The 24,629-nt window shown below is 33.7% G+C and overlaps 1 protein-coding gene across 1 annotated transcript; it reads right to left on the bottom strand.

Annotated features, from left to right (window-relative positions):
- Positions 1-1,430: 1,430 nt before the first annotated feature.
- LOC141830751 (elongator complex protein 2) lies at positions 1,431-22,994 on the bottom strand. Its single transcript, XM_074718175.1, has 10 exons — positions 22,863-22,994; positions 22,685-22,772; positions 21,134-21,219; positions 19,114-19,267; positions 17,984-18,144; positions 17,237-17,905; positions 16,783-17,098; positions 11,616-11,833; positions 3,752-3,929; positions 1,431-2,198 (listed from the first exon to the last, which is right to left on the bottom strand). The coding sequence occupies exons 1-10, from the start codon at positions 22,989-22,991 to the stop codon at positions 1,705-1,707; spliced, it is 2,493 nt and encodes an 830-aa protein (XP_074574276.1). The 5' UTR covers positions 22,992-22,994; the 3' UTR covers positions 1,431-1,704.
- Between the last annotated feature and the right edge of the window lie 1,635 nt (positions 22,995-24,629).

Genomic DNA, 24,629 nt, shown 5'->3' with positions numbered 1-24,629 from the left:
GAAGCCTTGTGAGCCTGCAATGTTGAGTCAGGTGCTCAAGAAGCTGAGCAAACTAAAAGTTAAAAGAGTGCTCAAGAGGTTGAGCACACTCTAGAAGCTCATATGGATGCTTAGAAAGTGGAGCACTCTGAAAACTAAATGGGTGCTCAGAAGGTTGAGCACTCTGAAGGCTATGTGAGTGTATGCTACTTATGTCGATCTTGCCCACTGACGTTGAACCAGACCACATGGCCAAGGCTTGGTGAACAAGAGAAAGGAGCATTATCTAAGGCGAGGAATCAATGATGCTTACCGTTATGTTCAATTTCACAAAAAAGTCTATTTTCAAATTATCCCGCATATAGTTTGCCTCTCATCTCCCTTCGCCATCAATGTACCCGGCTACATCCTCACTCGTAACCCCTTCTCGGCTTGTAACGTCACCTCTTTCATCTTCATCTTGGGGCAGGCAGTGTCGAGCATCCGAATCAACAACAAAAGGCTCAATCAAGGTGAAAAAGATGGTGATACAAGCGGAGATAACATCGTTGGAAGAGAGTGGGTGTGGGCTTCAAAGGAAGATTAAATGTGTTGGGATAGGTGGGATAAGTTAAAAATAGAATGCACCTGATAAAATTAAAATAAGATTTTCTTTTAATAATTTAGGTAAAAAAAGGCTATTTTCTGAGATAAAACTCTTCGATTTCGAAAGTGCGAGGCGCATCTGACATTTGAGAATTTGGGGAGGATATTTTGCAAAAGAGGATTAATGAAGTTAAGTGGCGAAGTGAAAATCTTTCGAGATGAAGTTTGCATTCCTCTTCGAAGCTGTGGGATCAACACTACAACCCTACCCACTGAGGACGCTGTGCAAAAAAAAAAATCCCGGGACATAGATGAGTTGGTTACGATGCAGCAGACTTGCAGAAGAGGACAAGGATTCGAATCCTGACGAAACCAAGCAATGCCCTCTTGCGTCGTAACCAACTGCACTTTCTCGATTTACCTCCTCACAGATAGTCGTGAGTTCGACCGTGTGGAGCCGCTAAGATGACGGATCCACCTTTTTTGTAAAAGAGGACGCTGTGCAAAAAGCATCACCATTGAAAATTTTACTATCTTTGAAGCCGAAGTGAAAAGAGTATTAAAAGTTGATGTCGACTTTGTTTGATAACGCATTTCTCACTTTAACTCTTGAAAAACTTAATGCAATGGATATCATTGACTTAAACCAATTGCAGATAGAAATCTACTGTACACAGTTTAATCTCGAAATCAGTTTACTTTTCTACACAGTAGGAGCACCAAGATTGCTATCACTGTATTGCTAACGTTGTTGATAGGTGTCACAACAATAACCAATATTAACATGGGGAAGAAATAATTGAGAGCATTCGAGTGCAGGGAGAAAACCTCCCTGGGACATCTAAATAAAGGATTCTTGAGGGGGAAGAAAAAAAAGTAGTTTGCCTTGATTTTTAATTTTTATAATTTAAAAAAAAAACACATAACCAACTGTCTAGTTACAAGATACAACACGAGCAAAATTGAGATGCTGCAGCGCTTTTTCTCCTTGGTTGCTGATTGATTCATAGCAAATATTTAAAGCTGGAATTAGATTGCTTATGGAACTGGCATTGCAAAAACCTGCCTCATCTTGCAAATTTTGGTTGGTGTTTGATACCTTTCGACATTTTTGGATTAGTTTGGCCTGACAAACAATCTTCAATGATCAAACACCTTGAATACCCTAACAGTTTGATCAGCTCCACAAGATGCAAGCTCCATCAAGCTTGGGTTGCCACCATGTGATTCTGGTTCCCTCCAGGCTAGACGGAGAACTGTGGAGACATGGCACAAGAATGGGTTGAGCCGCATTGCAAGAACAGCACTAAATGGAGACGATTCTGAGTCTCTGACAGTGATTTGTCCACCAGAGACACTCCAGAGTTCTAGGAGACCATTGTCCATGCCAACAGCGAGAGTTCCAGCATTCCTGGATCGATCAATTCCCAGCCAAGCTAAAGCTGTGACACTATCATGGAACTGGGGCAAGATGCAGAGTTGCTTGACAGACGAGCCACCCTCAATGGCCCAAACCTTGACAATCTTATCCCTTGACCCTGTTGCAAATTGGTTTCCAAATGGATTCCACGAGCAGGCCCAAATAATTCGCTTGTGTGCTTCGTGCTTTGCAACTAACTGACAGCTTGTTTCACCTGTCACAAAAAAATGCATTTTCCCATAAAGGATTTACAGAAGTAATGACTCTCATGAACATAATATTTTCCAAAATTAGCATGGAATTGGAGTGTGATGGGAAATTTTTTTAAATAAAATAACAAGCTTTTATGAATAGCTAAGTTCAAATTCTGAAGGATATCTTTTAATTGAGAAGGAATCGTTAGTCAAATAAAAATAAAGGAAGATTTCTTTGGTTAGTAATAATGCTTCAGTCACTCAGAAATGTTGTCGTAAGTTTGTGGCAGATGCCATACTGTTGTGGTGGTTATTAATGTGAATGGTATAGAAAAAATTGGAAAAAACTTTTGCTAGATTTACTTGTGCTTCTCCAGTTAAGTTACTTAACAGCAGTTTGCTGCATCTCAATATTTTTTTTCAATATTTCCATTACCATCATGCTACATTGCCTTAATCTGTAACTTGTTGAATGGGACTTTTGTATCTGGTAAAATGTAGTTGAAATTTTCTAATTGCAAATTGTTTCTCTAATTAAATCAGGTAGGAATCTAATGCTTCAATGGATTATAGTACAACTGTAAAAAAAGTTAAATGATATTCAAACTAGTCCATGGTTTGTACATCAACGGGCAAATAGTGTAAGCATACACAAATATATTAATTGGTTAGGTTGCTCAGTGAATACTATTCGCTCCAAAACAAATATATTCTCAGATGCAAAATACTTGGCACTTCTCATTTGTCATGATTTCTGTACAATAATCTATTTCCGAGCAGGCTGATCTATAAGCTCACTTTTAGCTGGCAAATCTATCTTTGGAAAAGAGCAGAACTCATTATTTCACTCATTTGTAAATCATTTACTCCATCAATAAGCTCCTCTCCGCCATCCACCCTAGGCCATTTGTTCCAAGCAAGCTAAGTGAGTTAGTCAAGCCAGGTTATCAAGGCAGATCAGTTTGTCTCAATTCAGTCGAGTTGATTGGTCCAGTTATTTTGAAAAGTCCGGGCTAGTCAGTCCCAACAAGACAATCAATTCAATTGGTCCAGACGAGTCAATTGTTTGGTCCATGCTGACGAATCAATCCAAGCTGGTCAGTCAGATTTGGCGGGGTAGATTTGGTGGGGAAATCATGTCAAGTGCATTGAGCAAGCTAGGTAAGGCATCACACATGATCAACTCAACTAGCCCACTCGACTAACTCAGGGAAAAATATTTTTCCCTTTATGCTCCAAATAAAAAAATATTTTCCAATAGATTTTAGTATCACATTCAAACAACAGAAAATGATCTAATCTCCCTAAAAAGTTTTTTTAAGAAAAAATTAATAAATAAATTATTTTCCAAGGAAACAAACGGAGCCTAATAATCGCATTTAATAGAACATTATAATAGTCTACGGACGCTCAATCCAAGTTTATCCAACTTTCATCTATGATGTTTGGTTGTAAAAAATTTAACTTTGCCAACAAAAAGCTCATCGATCAAGATATTTTTGAAATATTTAATTGTAATGTTTACCTTTAGATATCTAAAGTAAACCTAACCTCATTAATTAGTCCAACATACCAGAATTATCAATCGAGAAGATAGAAAAATGGCGATCCCTTGAAATAGACAAGAGGAAAGAGTCATCATGGGAGAATTCCATCTGTGTAACTGTCAAGTTGTGAGATTGCAAGCGGCCAACAGCCTTCCAGGATCCAACCTTCCATAGCCATATTTCTGCCACAGCTGCTGATTGAGCCTGCAAGATAAGGAAAAGAAGCTTTTAATAAAACCTCAATGAAATGGAGTCTTTAGTCTTTTAACAGCTAGATTCAACTAAGTTTACGTAGATGTATCTATTACAAACTGAGCAACAGGGTAAGAATCAATTAGTGAGATTATCTAATCTTCATTCTTGAACATCGAATACAATGTCAAAAGTACAGGCAAAAATGACATGTTTTACCCAATCAGCCAATGCCTTGGTTTTGACTGGTATCAAGGAAGAATCCAATTTGCACCAAACATAGATTCAATTCCAAATAATTATTCAAGTAAACATATAATTGGGTTGATTATAGGTTTACAAGATGATCACTATAAAAATAGGTTGCTATATCTCAAGTCGTTTCGCTCGATACCGACAAAAATTTTCGTTCTACCAGCGGACCGGCATCAACACAGCATTCCGACAGGGATAGAGGTCCGACAACGCTTTCGGAGGAGTTGCGTGGGCCGCGGGTGCCCCGGTCACCCGTGCACCGATCGCGATTGCGCAGAATTTTTTTTTAACTTGGGTTTTAAAATTTAAGTTTTAATAATCAACTCCTAACTATAGTTAAGGCAATTTAAATAGGCTTAATTAAAGCCTCTTAAAATTATCCTATTATTTTTCTAAAAAATAATTTATTTTTTATTTTTTTATTTTTAAATATTTAGATTAAATTTTTTAATTTTAATTAATATATTTTATGTTTTAAATATAGTAAAACTATACTAGCACGGCCAAGGATTAAAATCTCATGCCGTATCGCCCGATACGCACGAAAAAATGCGTTCCGTCGCGGCACCGGCACCGGCACACGATTCCGGTCGGGGAACGCCTCCGGTGGCGTCGCCTGGGCTCGGCGACGCCGCCGGAGGCCCCGCTCGAGGCCGGCGAAGCCGCCGGAGGCCCTGCCCGGGGCCGACGATGCCGCCGGGGCCCGGCGACGCTCCGCGCGGGCGCACCGATCACGCGGCGCGCGATTTTTCCGATTTTTTATTTTTAAAACTTAGGTTTTAATTACCTTTTAATAATCAACTCCTAGCTATAGTTCAAAGTTATAATTCGTGATAATTTAAATAGGTTTTATTAAAACCTATAAATTATCAAAAAAAATTTATTTTTTATTTTTAAATATTTAGATTAAATTTTTTATTTTAATTAATATATTTTATATTTTAAAAATACCGAAACTATACCGGCACGGTACGATACTGTACCGAAACTGTATCGTTCCGGTCCAGGACCGAAACTCCGGTACGGCTCGATATTTTAAACCTTGGGCACGGCACCATACGGTACCGAAAGGATCGAAATCTCGATATAGCTTATTTTAAACCTTGTATATATGTGAATATTACATTAAGTAACCAATAAGCATGCACAAGTACTCAGAGATTCCAGCTATATTGGTCCAACTAATTTTCATTGATATAATCATAAGACATGCAGCAAAACCAATTCAAGTACCAACTGTCCTAAAAACACTATTTAATACGCATAATGAAAAAAATTATCATATTGATCTCACTCGATGTGGCAAGGACCAATGTGTTCATCCAATGTAAGATAGTCATTTTGGTATTAATACAAACTCCTAATATGAGATTAGTAAGGTGTTTGTTATACTTTGTTTAATGGTTTCTACGGAGTTTAAATCAAATTACAAGGATTCAAAATGTTTATGCAGATAGTATATGGTAGATCAATTGCATAGTACATATACAATATATGAGACCCTAGGCAAAGAAAGATATGGTCAGTATTAAAATATATATATATATATATATATATATATATATATATATATATATATATATTATATCACTACCCAATCAAATGTTCAAATTAACATACAAGTTATAAGATACTAAATAGTATAGCTTGAGCTTTTATGTAAATTTGGTTGACCTTAAATCGGTTGAAGAAAACAAATAAGTATTTAATTGGAGATGTAAACTGAATGTCAGATGCAGTCATATGTAGTCATTAAGCAAGTCCCCTTCATAATCTGCTCAAGCAGAGTGAACCAATCAAAGACAATCAAGAAAGCGGGACCAATTCAAAACCATGTCAGCACAACTGGACTCATGTTGATCCTTGTCGAGTGTTGGCTCAGCTTGGCATCAAGATGATATTCTTGATTATAACAAAATTCACAGCAACAGTGAAATTCTAAACATTGGATCATCGCATTGCTTGAAATACATGGCTCACAATTGATCCCAATTTGTATTCATTTAGCTGGATTGAATCAGCAAACACGACAATCCAATTTCTACCAAGAAATCAAGCACCATCAGTCAATAAATTGAAATTTGCTAGATTCATGCAAAGGAATCAAATGGACACAACTGAACTTGAGAAGATTTATCTCAGTTAAACAATTCCAATAAGCATTCTTGGGAAATCAACGATAAAAGAATAGCAAAGGTGAGAGGGGAGTATGCAAGATGTAGCAAGTGAAAGGGAGAAGGGTATATGAGGGTCATTCATGTGATGTTAGTAATGGAGACTTGTCACCAATATATGGAGCATATGCATTAGGAGGAAGACTAAGTATGTGTGCTCCTACATCATTGGTTGGATTGTGTTGATGGCTGCAGAGAATCTTTAAGGTGGAAGTGTCAAGCGACTCAGGAGTAGAGGAAGACAAGCATCGAGAACACAAGAGGTCAGGCACAAATATTACGTATTAATGTATTTCATAACTAATAATAATCCTGCATCTAAGTTAAAATCAAGAATTAAAGTTAACATAATTAGTGGCCATGTATATCATACTAAGTTGTATTAAATTAGTAATTGTCTGATCAATATTTATTAATAATAATATTTAATTTATAATGATTATTATTAGTACATTATCAATTTTTATTAGTATTATTAATAATATTCTCTACATTGTTCATTAATATTTTTATCCACCAATTATTAGTATCATTATTTCTTATTGAATAATCACAGTAATTTTTTTCATTATCATAATTTATTAATAATAATATTGCACCTGATATTAATCTAATAATACCATATTAATATTCGATTCATCAATAAAATTATTGATATGATTTATTAATTTGATTTTACTAAAAATATTTGATATTAAATAATACTACTAATGATTTCAGATTATTAATGATGAACAATTCTAAATAATATCGTAATAGTGTGTTTTTACCATCTCCAAAATAATTGAAGATAAAACTTATGAATAATTACTTGTTTGAAAATAGGAGTTTCATGTAAATATTTTCCTACATGACATTTTTATAACTGGGTAAGAATTCAAAATTAAATACTAAACTACTTTGACTGTTCTTATTAACGTAATTTCATAATAAAGATGACTCGCCATGTTAATCCACATCTTTAAACCTAGCTGATATGATTGCTTTTTTAAAAAATGGCTTTATTTTTAGCATTTTATGAATCATGCTGATTTCAATTAATCGTACTTAAATAAACTATGTTTTTGTGCATTTATATTTTCTAGGGTATGTTTTTGTGCATTTATATTTTATAGGGTATTGAATTTCTCAATGTCAATATCAATATCAAGTTATGTTAATACTACTATTCAAGGTCAGTTATATATCTGTTATACAGAACTCCATCACTAGCAATATTAATTATATTCTCTTTAATCTCCCCTACCCCTCACATCTTCAACACTAAAATGAATATACTTTTACATCTTAACTTATTTTCTCTGGTTACATCATTAGAACCATAATTATTAAAATAAAATTAGAAACCCACCTAGTCAAACTCTGAGCCATCAGTTCACTATCGAATCGGTGAGTCAATAGATTAGGCAGCATGTTCACCAGAACATTGGCCTGGCTAAGTCCATCGGTCAGGCCAACCTAGGTCAACAGTTCAACAGGTCAACCGGAGATGTATTACATATATTAAAAAATTGTGCATCTAAATATGAATGAGATGATTTAATAATTTCCTCTACATAAATGGAAGGTAATTTGTTTTTATACGTGTGATCTTTTCATCTAGGAATACTGCATGAATAAGGATATCAAGCTACATAGATGGCTCATATAATTACAGTCGAATAATTTACAGGAATAAATGGCTTTGCTCAAATATATTGTATAGATCAAGAGTATAAATCACTGATCAGTAAACTGGTAGTGGTATACAATATAAATTGTTTTAAAATTTACTGATTCTTGTAACTGATTAACTAGTGTGAATAACTTTGCCGCAATAAATTATTTGTTATAGAAGGGTGATTCTAAGAAAAAATGAAATTGCAAACTACCTTCCATTTATATAGAGGGGAATTAGCAAAACCATCTGATCAATGGAAGAGGAGCCAAAACTGAGGAACAAGGTAGTCAAGACACTGCAAAGGGACAGCTAACATCGAAAAAAGGAGAAGATTATAAAAAGAAAAGAAGGCTATCATGATTGTGGGTGTGGCTATGTGGGGACTTCAAAGTCCCAACTGGGGAGGGTGCAAAGTCTGAAAGGAGAGAAGGAAATGTGGTTGTGCATGGTAGAGGGTCTTTGAAACATGAGGTTCACATGGCAACTTGATCTCCAAACACTAAGAACAGTCAGAGTGGCTGCAAATGAGTTGTCAGAGTGGAGAAATGGTCAGATTTGGCAATGATCTCCAGATTACGACAAAGCAGTGTCAGTCATGAAGTGTGCAGACAACATCACACACAAGGCAAGGTATTTAGGGATTTAAATATTCAAATAGATGAGCTGTTGGGGTTACATGAATATGCAATTTTAGTTAACTTTATTAAAGGTTAGATTTGCCTTTCATACCATCAATTGTAGACGGTGGTATATTTATCATTTTGCATCCCACGACAAAATCCAATCCATGTAAACCACTAAAATTTTTCTATTTTTAAAAATAGGGATTCGACTTGCTTTATCTAGTTTTTGCTTATCCAAATTGTAGGTCAACTTGGGCTGGATTTCTTGTTCAATCACTAATTCAATCGGACTTCAATAACTATGATTGGGCTACATCTAAGGCCTTCAGGATAGTACTATTTTCCATTCATATTCTAAATGTAATCCTAAACAATCATCTTAGAGTCATTAATGCAATGGTGGACACGAGAAAAGGGAGATAGGGGTGGTTTCAGCCCCTACTAAACATGATCATATTGATTAAGTTTTTTTGGACATTTACTAATTGTTCTACAATATTTTCCCACTTAACTGTGATTTAGAAGAGTAGGTGTTGACATAGCTCCTCCCCTCCCCCTCCTCATCAGCTAGTGTTTGCCACACTTAACTTTTTATGGGTTTTCATCCTAATTTTCTAATACTATAATCCATAAACTATGGATGTCATACCATAACTCATAAATTTTTCGTTTAGCATAATGTTCCCATGTTGATCAAGCAAGACTCTAACAACTCTTCTCCTTCCAAATAGTCACTTTTGATCTAATTAATTATATATTCGTCAATATTTCCATGATGAATTATAAACCCAAGATACCTTTTATATCCATCCATCTTAACTATTATTTCATAGGTTTTGTTATTCGTGAAATTGCAGTTCTTATATTTAGTCTAGTTCTACTTAACTTAATCTCTTTACTTTCCAGAATTTTACTCCACAATTAAAGTTTTTTTTTATTTTTTACAGTTTCATCAATTAGTAGATTATTGTTAAGAATATTGTACATTAAGGAGATTTGTCTTAATATGGCTGGTAAGTTCATCTAGATTAGAGTAGCATAACCTGAACAATTGTAGGAAAATCATATATTACGCTCTTGGTCGCACTAATATTGAAAACTTTGTTATCATGTATGTTCTTTGTCACATTAATATAGCTACTAGATATTCATTTCCTCCCGAAAATCTATTATAACAACTTGGTTTTATCATCAGATTTCCTCAAGTGGATGAAAATTATATGCAAACACTTATTTTCTTTGTATTCCTGCAATTTTTTATCTTATTATAAATGAAATTTTCAGCATTTAGGCATGAGACAAAAATAATTTTTAGAACTGTTTATTTTAGCTCATTCTTCTCTCGATCTGTTTCTATGAAAGGTTCATTATATTGAACTTCATCATCATCAAACTGTGTTTGTCTTCTCAACTATCTAAAGTGGCCCATATACAATAGATAAAAAAAAACCTTTGTAATGTTTAATACTTCTTTTACAAATTTTATAATTATACATTCAGATTTTCTATTTCAAAAACTATTTTTATGCTACTTGTAGGGTGTAAATCTCACATGTTGTTTAGCAATTACAACTTTGCAGACCTAGCGGCAAATACATTTGTAGCTTGGAGTGTACTAGAAATGTCTAAAATAGTGTATATCAATATAGCATTGTTCTTTAGGCCTAAAACCAAATTGTAATCTAATCTATTTATTTTTTAATAATATCCACTATATCACCATGTGTTGTGTAGCATACATTTAACTGCCTTGAGTTTAGACTCCAAAGTCAATCATAGAAGTCATTAAAACAATAACAACAACCATCAAGCCTTATCCTAATAGGTGAGGTCGACTATATAGATCATTCTACGTCATTGAGTTTTATCCCCTACTATACCATCATTTATATTTAAATAAATTTTATCATATTTTATTGTTGCTAATTAAGTCTTCTTTGATCTTCCTCGTTTGATGTACACATTTGTCATAGTTTCACATCGTCTAACTAGAACGTCCATTAATCGTCTACATACATGTTTATATCATCTTAAACGTGTCTCTTAGAATTTTTCCTCAATAGATGCGACCCCGACTTTCTGTTTAATATTTTCATTTCTTATCTTGTTCATTCTTGTATGTCCGCACATCCACTTTAAGATTCTCATTTCTGCAACTCTCATCTTCTAGTCGTGCTCGAATTATAATTCAACATTCAACTCTATAAAACATAGCAGGTGTAACCGTCATTTTGTAAAAGTTTCCTTTTAGTCTTAAGATACTTTACAATCACAAAGAACATCTGACGCTTTCATCAATTTCAACCATCGTGTTTGTATTCTATGTAAACATCTCTCTCAATCCCTCCATCCTTTTGCAAAAATGATCCTAAATACTTAAAGCTCTCAGTTATAGATAATTCGTCATCTCTTATCTTAACAATTATCTCATTACGTCTAATATTACTAAATTTAAATTCTATATATTATCTTTACTCTACTAAGTCTAAAACCTTCCACTTCTAGCATTTCCCGTCATAATTCAAGTTTAGCATTTACTCCTTAACGGGTCTCATCTACCAAGACAATATCATTTATAAACAATAAGCACCACAGTACCATATCTTGGATATATCCAGTGAGTTCATCTATAATTAATGTAAAAAGATAATGGACTTAGAACTAATCCTTGATGTAACCTTATCCTTTTATCATCCAAGATACATTGAAGGAATGAAAATGAAACAATTATGATTGTAGGGCAAAACTAAGTAGTTTGAGTGTGTAGTTCTAATGTTTTTATTAAAATTTTTAATGAAAAACTAAGTTTTAATTAAAAATTTTAATAAAAACATTAGAACTACACACTCAAACTACTTAGTTTTGCCCTACAATCATAATTGTTTCATTTTCATCCCTTCAATGTATCTTGGATGATAAAAGTATAACCCCTTGATATACTAAAGTTTTATGTAACCAATATAAGTGGACCATTAAGAGCATATACCTTGCATGATGAAGCAACAAGCATTCCTTTGTGATCACAACAAATGGCAAACAATTCATTTCCATGACCATAAAGCTTGTGAGATTCAGGCCACAGTGTATGATATGCAAGTTGCTCCTCAACTGGAGGCACAGTCAAAACAGCAGGGACAGCATCAGGAATTGTTTCTAGAGAATCAGCAGCATCATTCTGAAGCCCGCTTGGAACTTCACCAGTAGCTGTACATGTGGACAATAATATCAGATTTAATCATAACGCAAATGAATAATGTATATGAAACACTTGCAGTACTGTGTTAAACACACTAAACCAAATTTGTATGCAGTAAGAAAAGACAGTTATGGTCGGTGATTGTGTAGTTAGCTATTAAAGATAAACGTACACGATGTAGCAATTTTACTAGATATGGAGTGTTATTTAGGATTTTATGATATTTACACAAAAAGTAATGATTTATATAATAAAATACCAGTGCTAATATTGATAGTGTTTTTTCGTGAAGTAGCCTAATAGGAGGATTTGATTGCTCGAAGATGCGTGGTAGAAATCTACAATTTAGTTTAAAAAATATAAGAGAACACAGTAACTTAGACATCACTCTTTAAGAATCCTAAGCATCACACCTTAGGCACATTATACCACACAATCTGAAATAAATTTTTTTAAATAATCTTTCTACTTTAGCAGTACAGCAAATACATATTTATGCAAGTAGGTGGACTCTAAGAACATAGGAAACAAATCATAAAAGACTCACAAATATACTTTGATTAACTCTTAGGTTTTCTTGCAAACAAAAAAGCTTCTTGACTAAATTAAAGACTCTTTTGACTAACTGTTTGACTTTCCAAACTTTTGACTTTCAAACATTGGCATCTTAGACTTTACAGTTGACTCTTCGACTTCCCAAAAACTTTCAAATACTGAAACTGTTGGGCATTACATCTAAGGTTCAAAATCTCAAATCGCGCTAGGGTTTTGATATTTAACTAGAACGATATTGTTCGATATAATGTCAATGTTCCGACTCATGGTGTCCGTAATAGATTGGAGGTTGTAGAAAGGAGGAGGTGAAACATAGGAAGGAGGCATTGTCCATGTCAAGTGATCTCGAATTTCAATAATCTACTAAAATGATATATTTCAACATTTTGCCCAGCACGATATAAGATTTCAAATCATGATTACATCATTTCCTAAATAAGCTCATTGTTATCGAAAGTATGTCAATCCATCAGCTTTCCCGATTGAGAAAATCTCATCCCAAACAAGTTAAAACCATAGAATTTTCGACATTTTACTGAACAGCACATTATTTTGCATATCTAACTTTCATAATACTCAAAACACATAGCATATTCCCAAAAGACTCCTCTTTCTCTCTAGGTCTATCAATCAATTTCGGACGAAACTAACTGATGGATCTAGATAACTATGAATCACTTCAAACTAAGACCATTGTACTCCTAGAAGCCTCCTTAATGTATTTATGCCCTCAGATCTGAATTCGATAGTGTAAATTGAAAACGGTGAATTAAATTGAGAGTACATCTCTAAATTTTTACTCTATAAGGCTTTCAAGAGTACATTGATTTTGATTTGAAGTGATTCAAAGCTCTCTTGGTTTATCAGCTAGTTTCGGACGAACTGATTGTTAGAACTACACCATTCAAAAATTCAAAGGTTTGATATTTTTCAAACCAAGGAGTCATAGGAACCCATTGATGGTGTTGATTAGTGAGTATCATTGTCCTAAGCTTTATAATGAACTTGTGACAAATTTTATCTAGCCTTTATAAGTTTAAAAATTCATTGCTCACAATTTACGCTATCGAATTCAGATCTAAGAGCATAGATACATTTAGAATTCCAAAAGTACATTGATTTTAGTTTAAAGTAATTCGGAGTGCTCTAGGTTCATCACTCAGTTTCGGACGAAATTGGTTGATGGACCTATACCATTTGAAAATTCAAAAGTTTGATAATTTTCAAATCAAAAGAATCTTAGGAACCCATTAGTGATTTTGGTTAGTGAATATCATTGTCCTAGACTTTATAATGAGTTTCTGACAAATTTTATCAAGCCTTTGCAAGTTTAAAAATTCACTACTCTCAATTTACGCTATCAAATTCAGATCCGAAGGCATAAATGCATTAAGGAGGCTTTTGATTTTGTTTTGACGTGATTCAGTGCTCTCTAAGTTCATCAGTCAGTTTCAAACGAAATTGACCTAAAGAGAAAGAGGGATATTTCAGGAATACGCTATATGATTTGAGTATTATAAGTTAGATATGCGAAATGAGAAATCTTAAAGTTTGCCAACGCAGTTCAGTAAAAAGCCATAAAATTTTTCATAAAGATCTCGATTCACCTACAAGAATTCATATTCTATAAATTATCAATCATCTGTGCACATTCACAAAGTGGTCATGCCTTTCGTTTGACAAGATTCTTCTAATAACTACCTCTTTTCTTTTCTGATGCAATCTAATGGTCAATTACATATTCAATTTCTTCTTTCAATATTTGAACAATGGTAGACGAACACTAAGTTCATTACTTGCCATAATATCTTCATATTCATAGCATAAGGAGATCCTCAGTATTGAAGATGTAGCTAACACGTCTATGTTATAGATCAAGGATTTAAGCTAGAGCTTATTTTCTTCAAACTTTATAGGGACCAACATTCCTTAGTGAAGTTTCTTATAATCCCTTTTGGGATATTGTTTAAGTCTTATACGAACCATAACCATATTGCTTTCCTCAAATTCACAACCATTTTCATTGCATATAGCAATTTTTCACTTGATATCATCATGTACATCTTGTATGTGATTGCTAAAAGCATAGCTTCCACACTTGGTGTTGCGTAAACAAACCAAATTAATTAGCTTCTTAGGAAGCATACCTATAACAATTTCAAATAAATTAAGTCTTCACAGGACTATCCACAAGTCTATTATGTATAAATTCACTCATAGGAAAGATTTGAACCTATTAGGTAACATGCTCTCCAAACAAGCAATGAAGTAAATAACTCAATCTTCTAACTATCTCTTTGAGAATGGAAAGAAGAATCCTTCAACTTTGTATTCATCATTTTTTATAAGGTTTGCTAAAACTAGCTTGTGAACTTCATATCTTGATAGAAACAATTGTTAATGGCAAACCATGAAGACAAACAATTTCCTTAAGCCAATAGAATTGATCTTCGGCCATTACAATAGTTTTATCGCTTCTAAAATGGCATGTTGCCCTTCCAACATGTAACTTCATATCACTTGATCACGAAGAGATGTATTCAACAAACAAAGTGAGGTTCCCTTAAAGAGATAGTCATTATGCAGTTAAAATCAAATAATTCCACATGCTATCCAACAAACAAGATAGCAAATATAATATTAAAATCTTTACACAAAGGATAATCTTTCTTGAGTAGCTTAAACTAAGGTTTAAAATTTTAACCCGTGTCGGAGTTTCGGTATATGGCCGGAACGATATAGTTTTGGTACCTTATCATGTTGTGCCGATATGATTTTAATACTTTTTTTGATATAAAATATATTAATTAAAAATATTTTTATTAATATTTAATCGTCATAGATGCTTATTATTAAGCTATATTTGAGATGTTGAATATTGAATTTTGATAATATTTGTGAAATGTTTGACTAAAGTCCATCAAGAAGGTTTAAACTATATTTAATTTAGATATATTTTGATCAATTTAAAATTAAATCCAATTTATATATAAAATAATTTAGCTTACTTGTAGTAATACATCTTATAATGTTAGAATTTATATTATATTTAAGTTTTTATCTAAGAAGGGAAAATGATAATCATCTTTAAAGAGGTTAAGAGGTTTTGTTTTTCCTCAATTTACCTTAAGAGGTATTTTTTTTCTCTTTATTTATTTTGATGGAGAAAAAAAACTAATGAATGAAAGAAAAAAATTAATAAAGAAGAGAAAAATTAATGGATAAAAGAGGAAAAAATTTAGAAGGAAAATTTTAATAGAGAAAAGAAAATACTTATTTATAAATAAAAAAATATAACCTTTAAAATTAAAAATAATAAAATAATAAAATAAAAATTAAAATTAAAAAATCGTGGTTGTTGCAACGACCCCCACCCCCATAGGGGTTCGACACCCTATGTGACCTCGCAAGGTCGCGGCAATCTCGCAATCAAGGTACTGATATTGGTCGACAGGCAAAACGATAAATCCCACCTGTGTTGACTAGCATAGCACAAACTTTAAAATCATGGCTTAAATCTCACCACTTGTACAGCCATAGAAGAAAGAATATATATTGCTATGCTAGGTGCATTAGTTGTCTTGTTTTCAATACCTTATTTGTGTTTAATTACGAAGGAATATCCTTGTAAAATGGCAACTCATTTCCAATGTTGATTAGATAGTTTTTTTTTAAGTTGCTTTTTTTTAATTGATGTATTGACGAGCTTGGTAATGTCAAGCGAAATGCAATAGGATACTCTTGTGAAAGGAAGTAACGTCACCAATGGCACAAAATTTGAACTATTGCATAAAATTGCCATAAGTGGAATATTATTGTTTTGCATCATTCATCTTTTCACTAAAAAATGCAATAGGATACTCTTCTTAGCTTATTATGCCTTCAATCTTAAAATAGATGCATCACATGTCACTTCACAAACATTTGAAAAATCAAATAACCAAAGAATTAGAGTTTCAACCAATCTTTCCCTTCTTATAAATCTTGTGGAGTTGTGTGGTCCATAAGTTGTGTTGGCCCAAAAAGACTGACGTTTTCTTCATAGTTATAGGGGCTATAATAGTACTAAAAAATTTTATGAATCACCAATAAGACATTGCCAAGTCATAAAAGTTTCTAACTTAATGAACTGTCCTAGGCAATGTCCACTATTGAATGATTTTTACCTCTAATCCTTTAGATGACACCACCAAACCCAAGAATATCACAAATGAAGTCATGGAGCGTTTCTTCAAATTTATGTAGAGCTTCTCCCTGCTTGAGAAGAACTACCACCCCAAATCCAGTTCTAACTGGTTGCTTCATGGCCGACTAATTAGCTCATCCAACAACATCCAGGCTGATTATATCTTCTAATAAATTCCCACTCATTAATGTTGAAATGCAAAGAAAAGAAACTCACCATGTGCATAAATAGGTTTCTGCGATAATCCGAGAGCAGACATGTTAGCCCCCAATACTTGTACTTCACAGATGTCTTCAAAGCAGCTGGATTTTTGTAATGCATGATTAAGTGTTTTCAAAAAGGACAAAGGAGCCTCAAAAACTCTAGCAACTTTTTCATCAGCACCACTGACAAACCGATGATTCCCACTCCCTTGTATAATGGCCACACAATTAATATCGTGACCATGAACTTGTGGCCGTGCAATCTCATGCCAAGTAGTCCTCTCCCCAAAAGATGCTTCACTATGCCAGGGAGCAAACACACGAGTTGTCTGCAGATAAAGAATTGCCACACTGTTTCAGTAAAGATGAACTAATTGAACTATTTTTCAACTGCTAGCTAAGGATCCAATTGACAAAACTATCACAACCCACAATAAGAAAGCTCTGTCATGAGGATAATTTCTTACTTGGTCATGGCTTACAGAAAGTACATATTCACCGTTCTTGGACCATGCAATGTCAGATACAGAAGCAAAATGACCAGAGGGAACATTCTGTGGCTTCCAATCTTCATAACCCATACCAGTGTTCCTCCATAAATGAAATGATCCACCATAACCATGAGCAAGAATTGACTCACCATCTGGCGCCCAGTGGCCACCATAGAAGCCTAAGGCTGAATGACTCAACTCACCAACACAGACCACATTTAGCCAGATACCAGTGCTTTCTTCAGGTCTCCATATCATCATTGTCTTGTCCATAGATGCAGACAAAATACTCATAGGTTGATGAGCTTTGCTTCCATCAAAAATAGGAGGTTGCCACTCGACAGAGTATACCCAATCTTCATGCCCAACAAGCAAAGACTCCAGAGAAACCTGGTAGGAATTAGAATCGGCCATAAATAAAGGGCCTTCAATGTATGATGTCAAGCCAATTCTTTCTTTCCTCTGTGGCATTTGAGGATTAGCTGAAGAACTACACATAATCATCTTCCATATTCGTATGCTTCTGTCCTGAGATGAACTTACAAGAAAAAGGCTTTCTTTTTGTCCATCTAAACAAACAGGTAAAGAGAAATCCAAACTTCTTATCCAGTCTGTATGAGCTTTTAGCTCACAAACACGCACAAACTGAATATTGAAAATATGTCAGTTACAGATTTCAATAAAAAAAACACAATAAACAAAACAAAACAATACTATGCTTACTTTTCCAGTAAACTCGCCAAGGTAAATATAAATTTTTTGGTCTAGTCCTCCCATGGCTAAAATAACTTTGTCTGTGTCTCCTGGTAAGACAGCCAAGGACAGTGCAACCATAGGCTTTGAACCCACAGAGAAAGACTCCAAACAGGAAATTTTGCAATCCCCTATTAGAAATCAATGAACAGCACAATTATTGGTCAAAACTCAATAGTAATAATAATAATGCTGCTACAAGTTAAATATTTTTTTGTAATATTCCAAAAATGTTGAAGAAACAGCTCAATGCACAAATCTACCAAGGTTGTGGATTCTATAGATATATATATCTAACAGTTTTGAAAGACAAAAGAAATGAATGTGCAAATGACCCACGACTAAAAAGAACAAAGTAAGTTTTAGTTAAGAAAAGTTTGACATTTAAATTCCCATATTTCCAGGACACAATGACACAGAACCAAGGTTGCCAGATCCTACCTAGGAATGAGAAGATATCCATAGTTTCAAATCCTAGAATTGAAGCGCAGGATTGATCGGAGCATAGGATCGTAAGATTGAAAATTTTAATTAAAATATTTTAGAATAGCATTCAATATTGCAATATATATAACTACTATATAAAACATTTAATAAGTAACATTCAAATTTCATGAAGCATAAATAAATTTATTAGATAGTAAATATATAAAACTATTATGGAATTCAAAGTTCCCTATTTATAAAGAAAAAACTTCTAACATCAATCTTTAAATTATTGAGTTGGATATATGATGAGTTGGATGTACATTTCTATCTAGTCATGGTTGTTGGGATTTTGAAATCCTACATAGTAACAGTAAGTAGACATTGGATCAATTTAAGTTAGTTTTGATCGAAAGATGCTAAGGTCCGGAACACAATCTTGACTACCATGCATAGGTCACCAGAAAAGTCATTGACATGTAAAAACAATAATGACCGATTATTGTTTACTATTATTTTCTCTTACTCCCTACTAGAATCTTCAAGACATTCAGTAAACTAATCATGCACCAAGAAAGTTATTTGAAAATTGAAATGCTTTCTGTTTCCAACTTATTCAGTAAGAGTTTGATAACCATTAGAAAAACTTAAATCAGCTTTTAATGTTGCCTTACCTGACATACTGGATGGAAAAATCAGTTCCCATGTACAAATGAGAGCATCTGAAGAAGTAGAAACAAACATAGCCTTAGTAGGAGAAATCATCAATCCACTTAGACATGTAATGCCTTTCTTATGCCTTTCTGATACTTGCAATACACTTCTCCACTGTATATGAACCATTAAAATAAAATCCAACGGTTAACAAGTTAGCTAATTGACATATACATTTTATACACATAATTATCTGTGAATACTCAGAATATGTAAAGAGGTACTAGAAATATTAGCGACAAACACCAACTGAAGTTCAACCCAAAGTAGTATTGAGCTGAAGCTGAAACCATGCTAGATAAAAGGAATGGAGAATATTGCGAATAGAACCTAAAGGCTAGAGAACTAGCAAATTTTGTGAGCATCAACAACTGAAAGAAAACCTAAAGAGTATGTGAGAAGATGCGTTTGAGCATATACAAGTTCCCTGCATATAACATCATTATAGAATGTCAATCTTTAAAATAAAAAATTAATTATTGATTGATTTGGTTAAAATGATATCAGTTAGTTAACAGAAAGTTAATGTTGTTTCATCCTTAAGTTATGAAACATAATTCTCTCTATATATATTTGGAAGTAATATCTCCTTTCTATTTTAGTTATAAGAAATGACAATTTAGTGTTAAAGCCAGACCATGGGTCTATGATGAACCTATATGATCTGTATATAAACAATAATGTAAATGAACTTGTATTTCTTAAATTTTAACAAGGCAGATAATTTCCTCCACAAGAAAACGTTTTTAAAAAATATGAGTCAAGCGGTCATGACAAATGCTACTAGATTTTGCCAGTTCCTAGTCCATGTAATTTCCCTGAAACTATGAAAAACAGAAGAGTTTGTTAGCAAATGTGGTTAATTCATTCACGGATTCATATGATCAGAGCCTCTTTTACTAGCAAGGGATGAACATGTTAGTAATCTACAACTGCTATAAACAATGGCCTTACCCTTAATACAAACCAACCGAACAATCATTCTTTTATATCCTAATAGATTTCCATTCAACATGAGCATTATCTGAAATATGTTCTATAAAAATCTTAATACACAAACTATATGTGCAGATTTGAAGTTCAAAATCATTTTTGCAAAAGATAAGTTGATTTCTTTCACAAGTCAAAATTGTGGTATGCAGTCTTGTTCTTTATCAAGCTTGTTGTTATCCAATCCTCTACTGAACCCCTTGTGATTGCTGAGTTTAATTGTAAGTTACAAGCAGTGTTTTGGAAAAAAAAAACAGACTGGACCAGTTCAACCAAGAGTCGGAGACTAATTCAATCCGATCTAGGTAGTGTTATTGTTCTAGTTTTACCAAAATTTCAATCGGAAAATGGCCACCTGGAGACTTGCACATTCACTCTCCTGGGCCAGCGTTCAAAACACTGGTAGTAGTTATTAAAATCGATTGGCTAACAGTTTACTCCCCAAAGCTCATGCTACAAGGAAAGAGCACAATGTTTGTATTCTTAACACTCCCCTTCATGCACAGGATGACTTGACTAGCCCAAACACAATACATGAAGTGATGAGATAATATTATTCACAGCACAATTTGAAAATAAGACTTCCGTCTAGTTAAAGTTGGCTGACTAATCACTATTCCAAATGTTCAAAATTCAAGGAAAGGGGCCAATCTACATATTTTAATTCTTAATTGTGGAATTCCATTTGATAATCTAGAATGACTAAGGCTACAAACTCAGGTGTTCAACAAATACAAGGAAAAATAGCCTTTCTCTAGGAATTTGCCTGTTTTTCATATTGATTTCAGAACTGCAACTGGTGTAGTACTCCCAGAAAAGCAGTTGCCAACAACATTGAGATTCTGTTTTATACCAATTATGCAATCCAGGATGATTAAAAAAAGGATGTTCTCTGATAACACAGCAGACAGAAACTACGAGCAGAGATTTCACTAATTGATTTTATTACTGCAGAAACATGTAGAATTTATCTCACTAGTCACTACAAACCTCTCTTCTTTTGAGGTGCATTTCCCACACCACAAGTTGACCATCAGAACTTCCTGAGAGCAAATAATGCACCTCTGCATTTGGAACTGTCACAGATATATTATGAAATGTTAGTGCAGCAAGCTAGAAAAAAATAACATGAATATAAAAGCTTCTAATTCTACTTCTGACAGGTGAGTTTACAATCAAGAAAAAGAGAAGAAATAAACACAAAAGTCTTTCCTTGCTTCAGGAAATGGCTGCAGTATGTGGGAGTGGGACAACATGTATTGGGGGTGCCTGAAGGTGAGCATTTCCATCAAGTCATTGTAGAATAAAGCAAGATGATTGCCAACTTCTACTTTAATAACTCTCTAAAGTGAAGGAAAACATGGACAGGACAGGACAATTATGCCTAAAATTGTTGTTTTTTTTCTTTTTTATCTGAGAGCTGATGAGCGCATTTGAACATTTATCTACACTTTTGGCCATGACAATCATGCCTTCGTGTTTTTTTCCTTCTTTTTATTATCAAACTTGTTCCTTTATTCGTGTTGAACTGAGGGTTAATGAAGGCATTGAACATTTATCTAAACTTGTTGGCCCATCAAGATATTGCCCTATTTGGAGATAGACTCTTGCAATTTTGCTTTCTTTCAACCTTAGATATATTGACAATTGAGACTCACAAGTCCCAACCACTTGTCAATGTACCCAAGGCGGATATGTATCTAAAACTAAAATGAAGCAGCAGATTCAGCTGACTGAAGTAGTTCAAATAAGGGTTACTCAAAGGCCTCGTATAAAAGAAAAGTATTTATTTAAGTTGTTGAACCAGTACAATCAATCAATAAAACAGTGAACCAGGTGGTAATCAGTTCAGCAATAGAGTGAACTAAAAGTTTGTTTCATTTTCCCAAAAAACACCATGTAATGAGGGCATTTTTTCACATTGATAGACATCCATATGTCCATTTAGGTACATACTTTGAGAGTAAGACCTTTATGGTGCCGCTTCTCAAACTAAATCAGGAAGGATGGAGATCCATCTGATACTTATAAAGTATTGAGGTTCCACACTCCACAATCTAACGCTCCTGCAACCCCACTTATCAGTAGCAATATACTGAACAACAAATATATCCAATTAAAGTTGGTAGCAGTACTATTAACTACAAGACAAAGTTGAAATAGATGGTTGCAGGGTTAACCATAGCACAGTTCTACTGTTAATATTTGCATTTTCCTGATTTTTATAAAAAATGGTTAGAAATTGGTGCGAAACAGTAAAGGAGACACTTGATCTTTATGAAATTTAGACAAATACTCTAATAGAAAAATCCACTGAGAAGGAAATCCAACTAATTTCTCTAATTATATGGTTCGCACACGTGAATAATTGCCTCAACACGTAAGTGTCTATCAAAACATTTGAAAAAAATCTCTCCCCATAATTAAAATTAAAAAAAAAAACTAATGGCTCTGTGAATTGCTACCCATCATCATACATGAACTCGAACAAAAAGTATTCATGACTAAGAACAAGATGAAAGGAAGGAAGAAAGGTGACACCTTTGTGGGCATCTTTGTTAGAGGGAAGCCATAGCGTGCAGTTAACAACAGCCTTGTGTCTTGGAAGCGTAGTCAATATCTGAGCACTCTGGACAAAACCACGAGAAAGAGTCAAAAAACAAACGGGAAACAGATGCGAGTGAAAAAAAAAAAAAAGGAAGAGCTAGTGATCGAACACCTGCGGGCAGAAGACGGCGACGGCGTTCTGGGCGCCGAAGGCCACCAAGCCTGAGGGACCCCAGGAAACATTGTTCACGATCCGGTTGCAACCGGCGCCAACGAAGGCAGGTTCTACGGAGAGCGCCATGGGGAGCGCATGCAACCTGCGGTTGGGAATTTATTGAAACCCTACTCGGCCACTACCACTATTGAGTAATGAGAGTAAACTAGGCCAAGCGATTAAGGGCTAAGCTTGTGTATTAATTTTAATAAATTATTATAATATTTACGATTAACTATTATACACTGTGATAACTAATACAATATTATCGTACTTCAGCAAAAGAAAATGCAACGATTTCACACAGGTAAATCAAGAAATTATAATTGACTACTACAAAAAAGGCATTATCTCGACTTCATCGAAATTTGATTCTTATCTACTTCAATAAATCAATCTCGTAATTAACTCAATCATGCCCTAAGAGCATAGGATTTAGGATTTAGCTGTGTATCAACTACTTGGATAGCTGATGTAATTATTTTAAAATAATTTTAATTAATTTAAAATGATTTATAAAATTTAAATAATTTTAATTAAGTTGGTTCAATATTATAAATTATTACTACTGTATTTAAAGTTATTTTGATCCATTTAAAATAATTTTAATAAATTTTAAATAATTTTTGATTAAATTGATAAAAATATTTTAATATAATAATATTTATTTTGATTAAAATAAAATAATTAATTTTATATTATAATAATTACAAAATAATTACTGTAATATTATTGAAATAAAAAATATTTTGATATAAAATATACGATGAAGTGTTTTTTATTTTTTTTAAAAAAAAAACGTCTTTTTAATAATTTATATAATTTAGAGTATCCTTTTAATTTTTGCTCTATATAATTATCAAAATAAATACAAAACTTTTGTACGAGGGGATAATTTTTACCAATAAACTTGAGTATTTAAAAAATTAAAATTTTCATTTTCCAGATAAATTAATTATATAAATGGAGTCATATAATTGCTTAATTCGCTTGATTGTGAGTCTCTAGAGGGTGAATAGTCAATTGCTTAATTCGCTTGCTTGATTCTACACTTAGAGTTAGTATGTAGTCCCGGGGGCATAGGTGAGTTGGTTACGACGCAGCAGACTTGCAGAAGAGGGCAAGGGTTCGAATCCTAGCGAAGCCAGGCAATACCCTCCTGCGTCGTAACCAACTGCACTTTCTCGATTTACCTCCTCACAGATGGTCGTGGGGCCGACCGTGTAGGCCACTAAGGTGGCGGATCCACCTTTGCAGAAGAGTTAGTATGTAGTGAAAACAAATATAAAAAAAAAGTGCAAGCAATGCTAATATAAGTCTTTATGTGGTTTGGAACCCGTAGTTCCTATTTCTTAATTTCTACTTCACGATCTATAATTGTTAATGAGTCATTCTATGTAGTCTACTATCCTTCTCCTTCTTAAATATGTTCTAGAGATAGAGAAATCTCTTACTCTTCTTACAAGATTAAAATTAAGCATTGTATGATTGAACTAAACATTAGAGGGGGTGAATAGCATTACAAATTTTATGAGTTTGAAATTAAAATAGAAATTACTAGCGTAATATAGCAGAATAAATATATGCAGTTAACTCAAGCATGCAATGAAGTTAATAACAATATCTTTTTCTAAGCATGCAAAATTTTCACACAAATAATAAAGACGCACAACTTGAACAAATTGATTCTTATTTCGATTAACTTCTTTCTAAAAAGATTCTAAA

The sequence above is a fragment of the Curcuma longa genome, chromosome 6 (assembly GCF_044706935.1).
Source record: "Curcuma longa cultivar G26 ecotype Majalengka, Jawa Barat chromosome 6, ITB_CL_G26_1.1, whole genome shotgun sequence".
Lineage (NCBI taxonomy): Eukaryota > Viridiplantae > Streptophyta > Magnoliopsida > Zingiberales > Zingiberaceae > Curcuma > Curcuma longa.
This window is presented reverse-complemented; position numbering and strand designations above follow the sequence as displayed.

Coding starts and splice junctions, on each gene's coding strand:
- LOC141830751 (XM_074718175.1), bottom strand. CDS start 22,991: ATGGCGCTCTCCGTAGAACCTGCCTTCGTTGGCGCCGGTTGCAACCGG. Junction 18,145..19,113: donor TTTTCCATCCAGTATGTCAG/GTAAGGCAACAT, acceptor GATTTCTAATAG/GGGATTGCAAAATTTCCTGT. Junction 17,099..17,236: donor TTTCTGTAAGCCATGACCAA/GTAAGAAATTAT, acceptor CTTTATCTGCAG/ACAACTCGTGTGTTTGCTCC.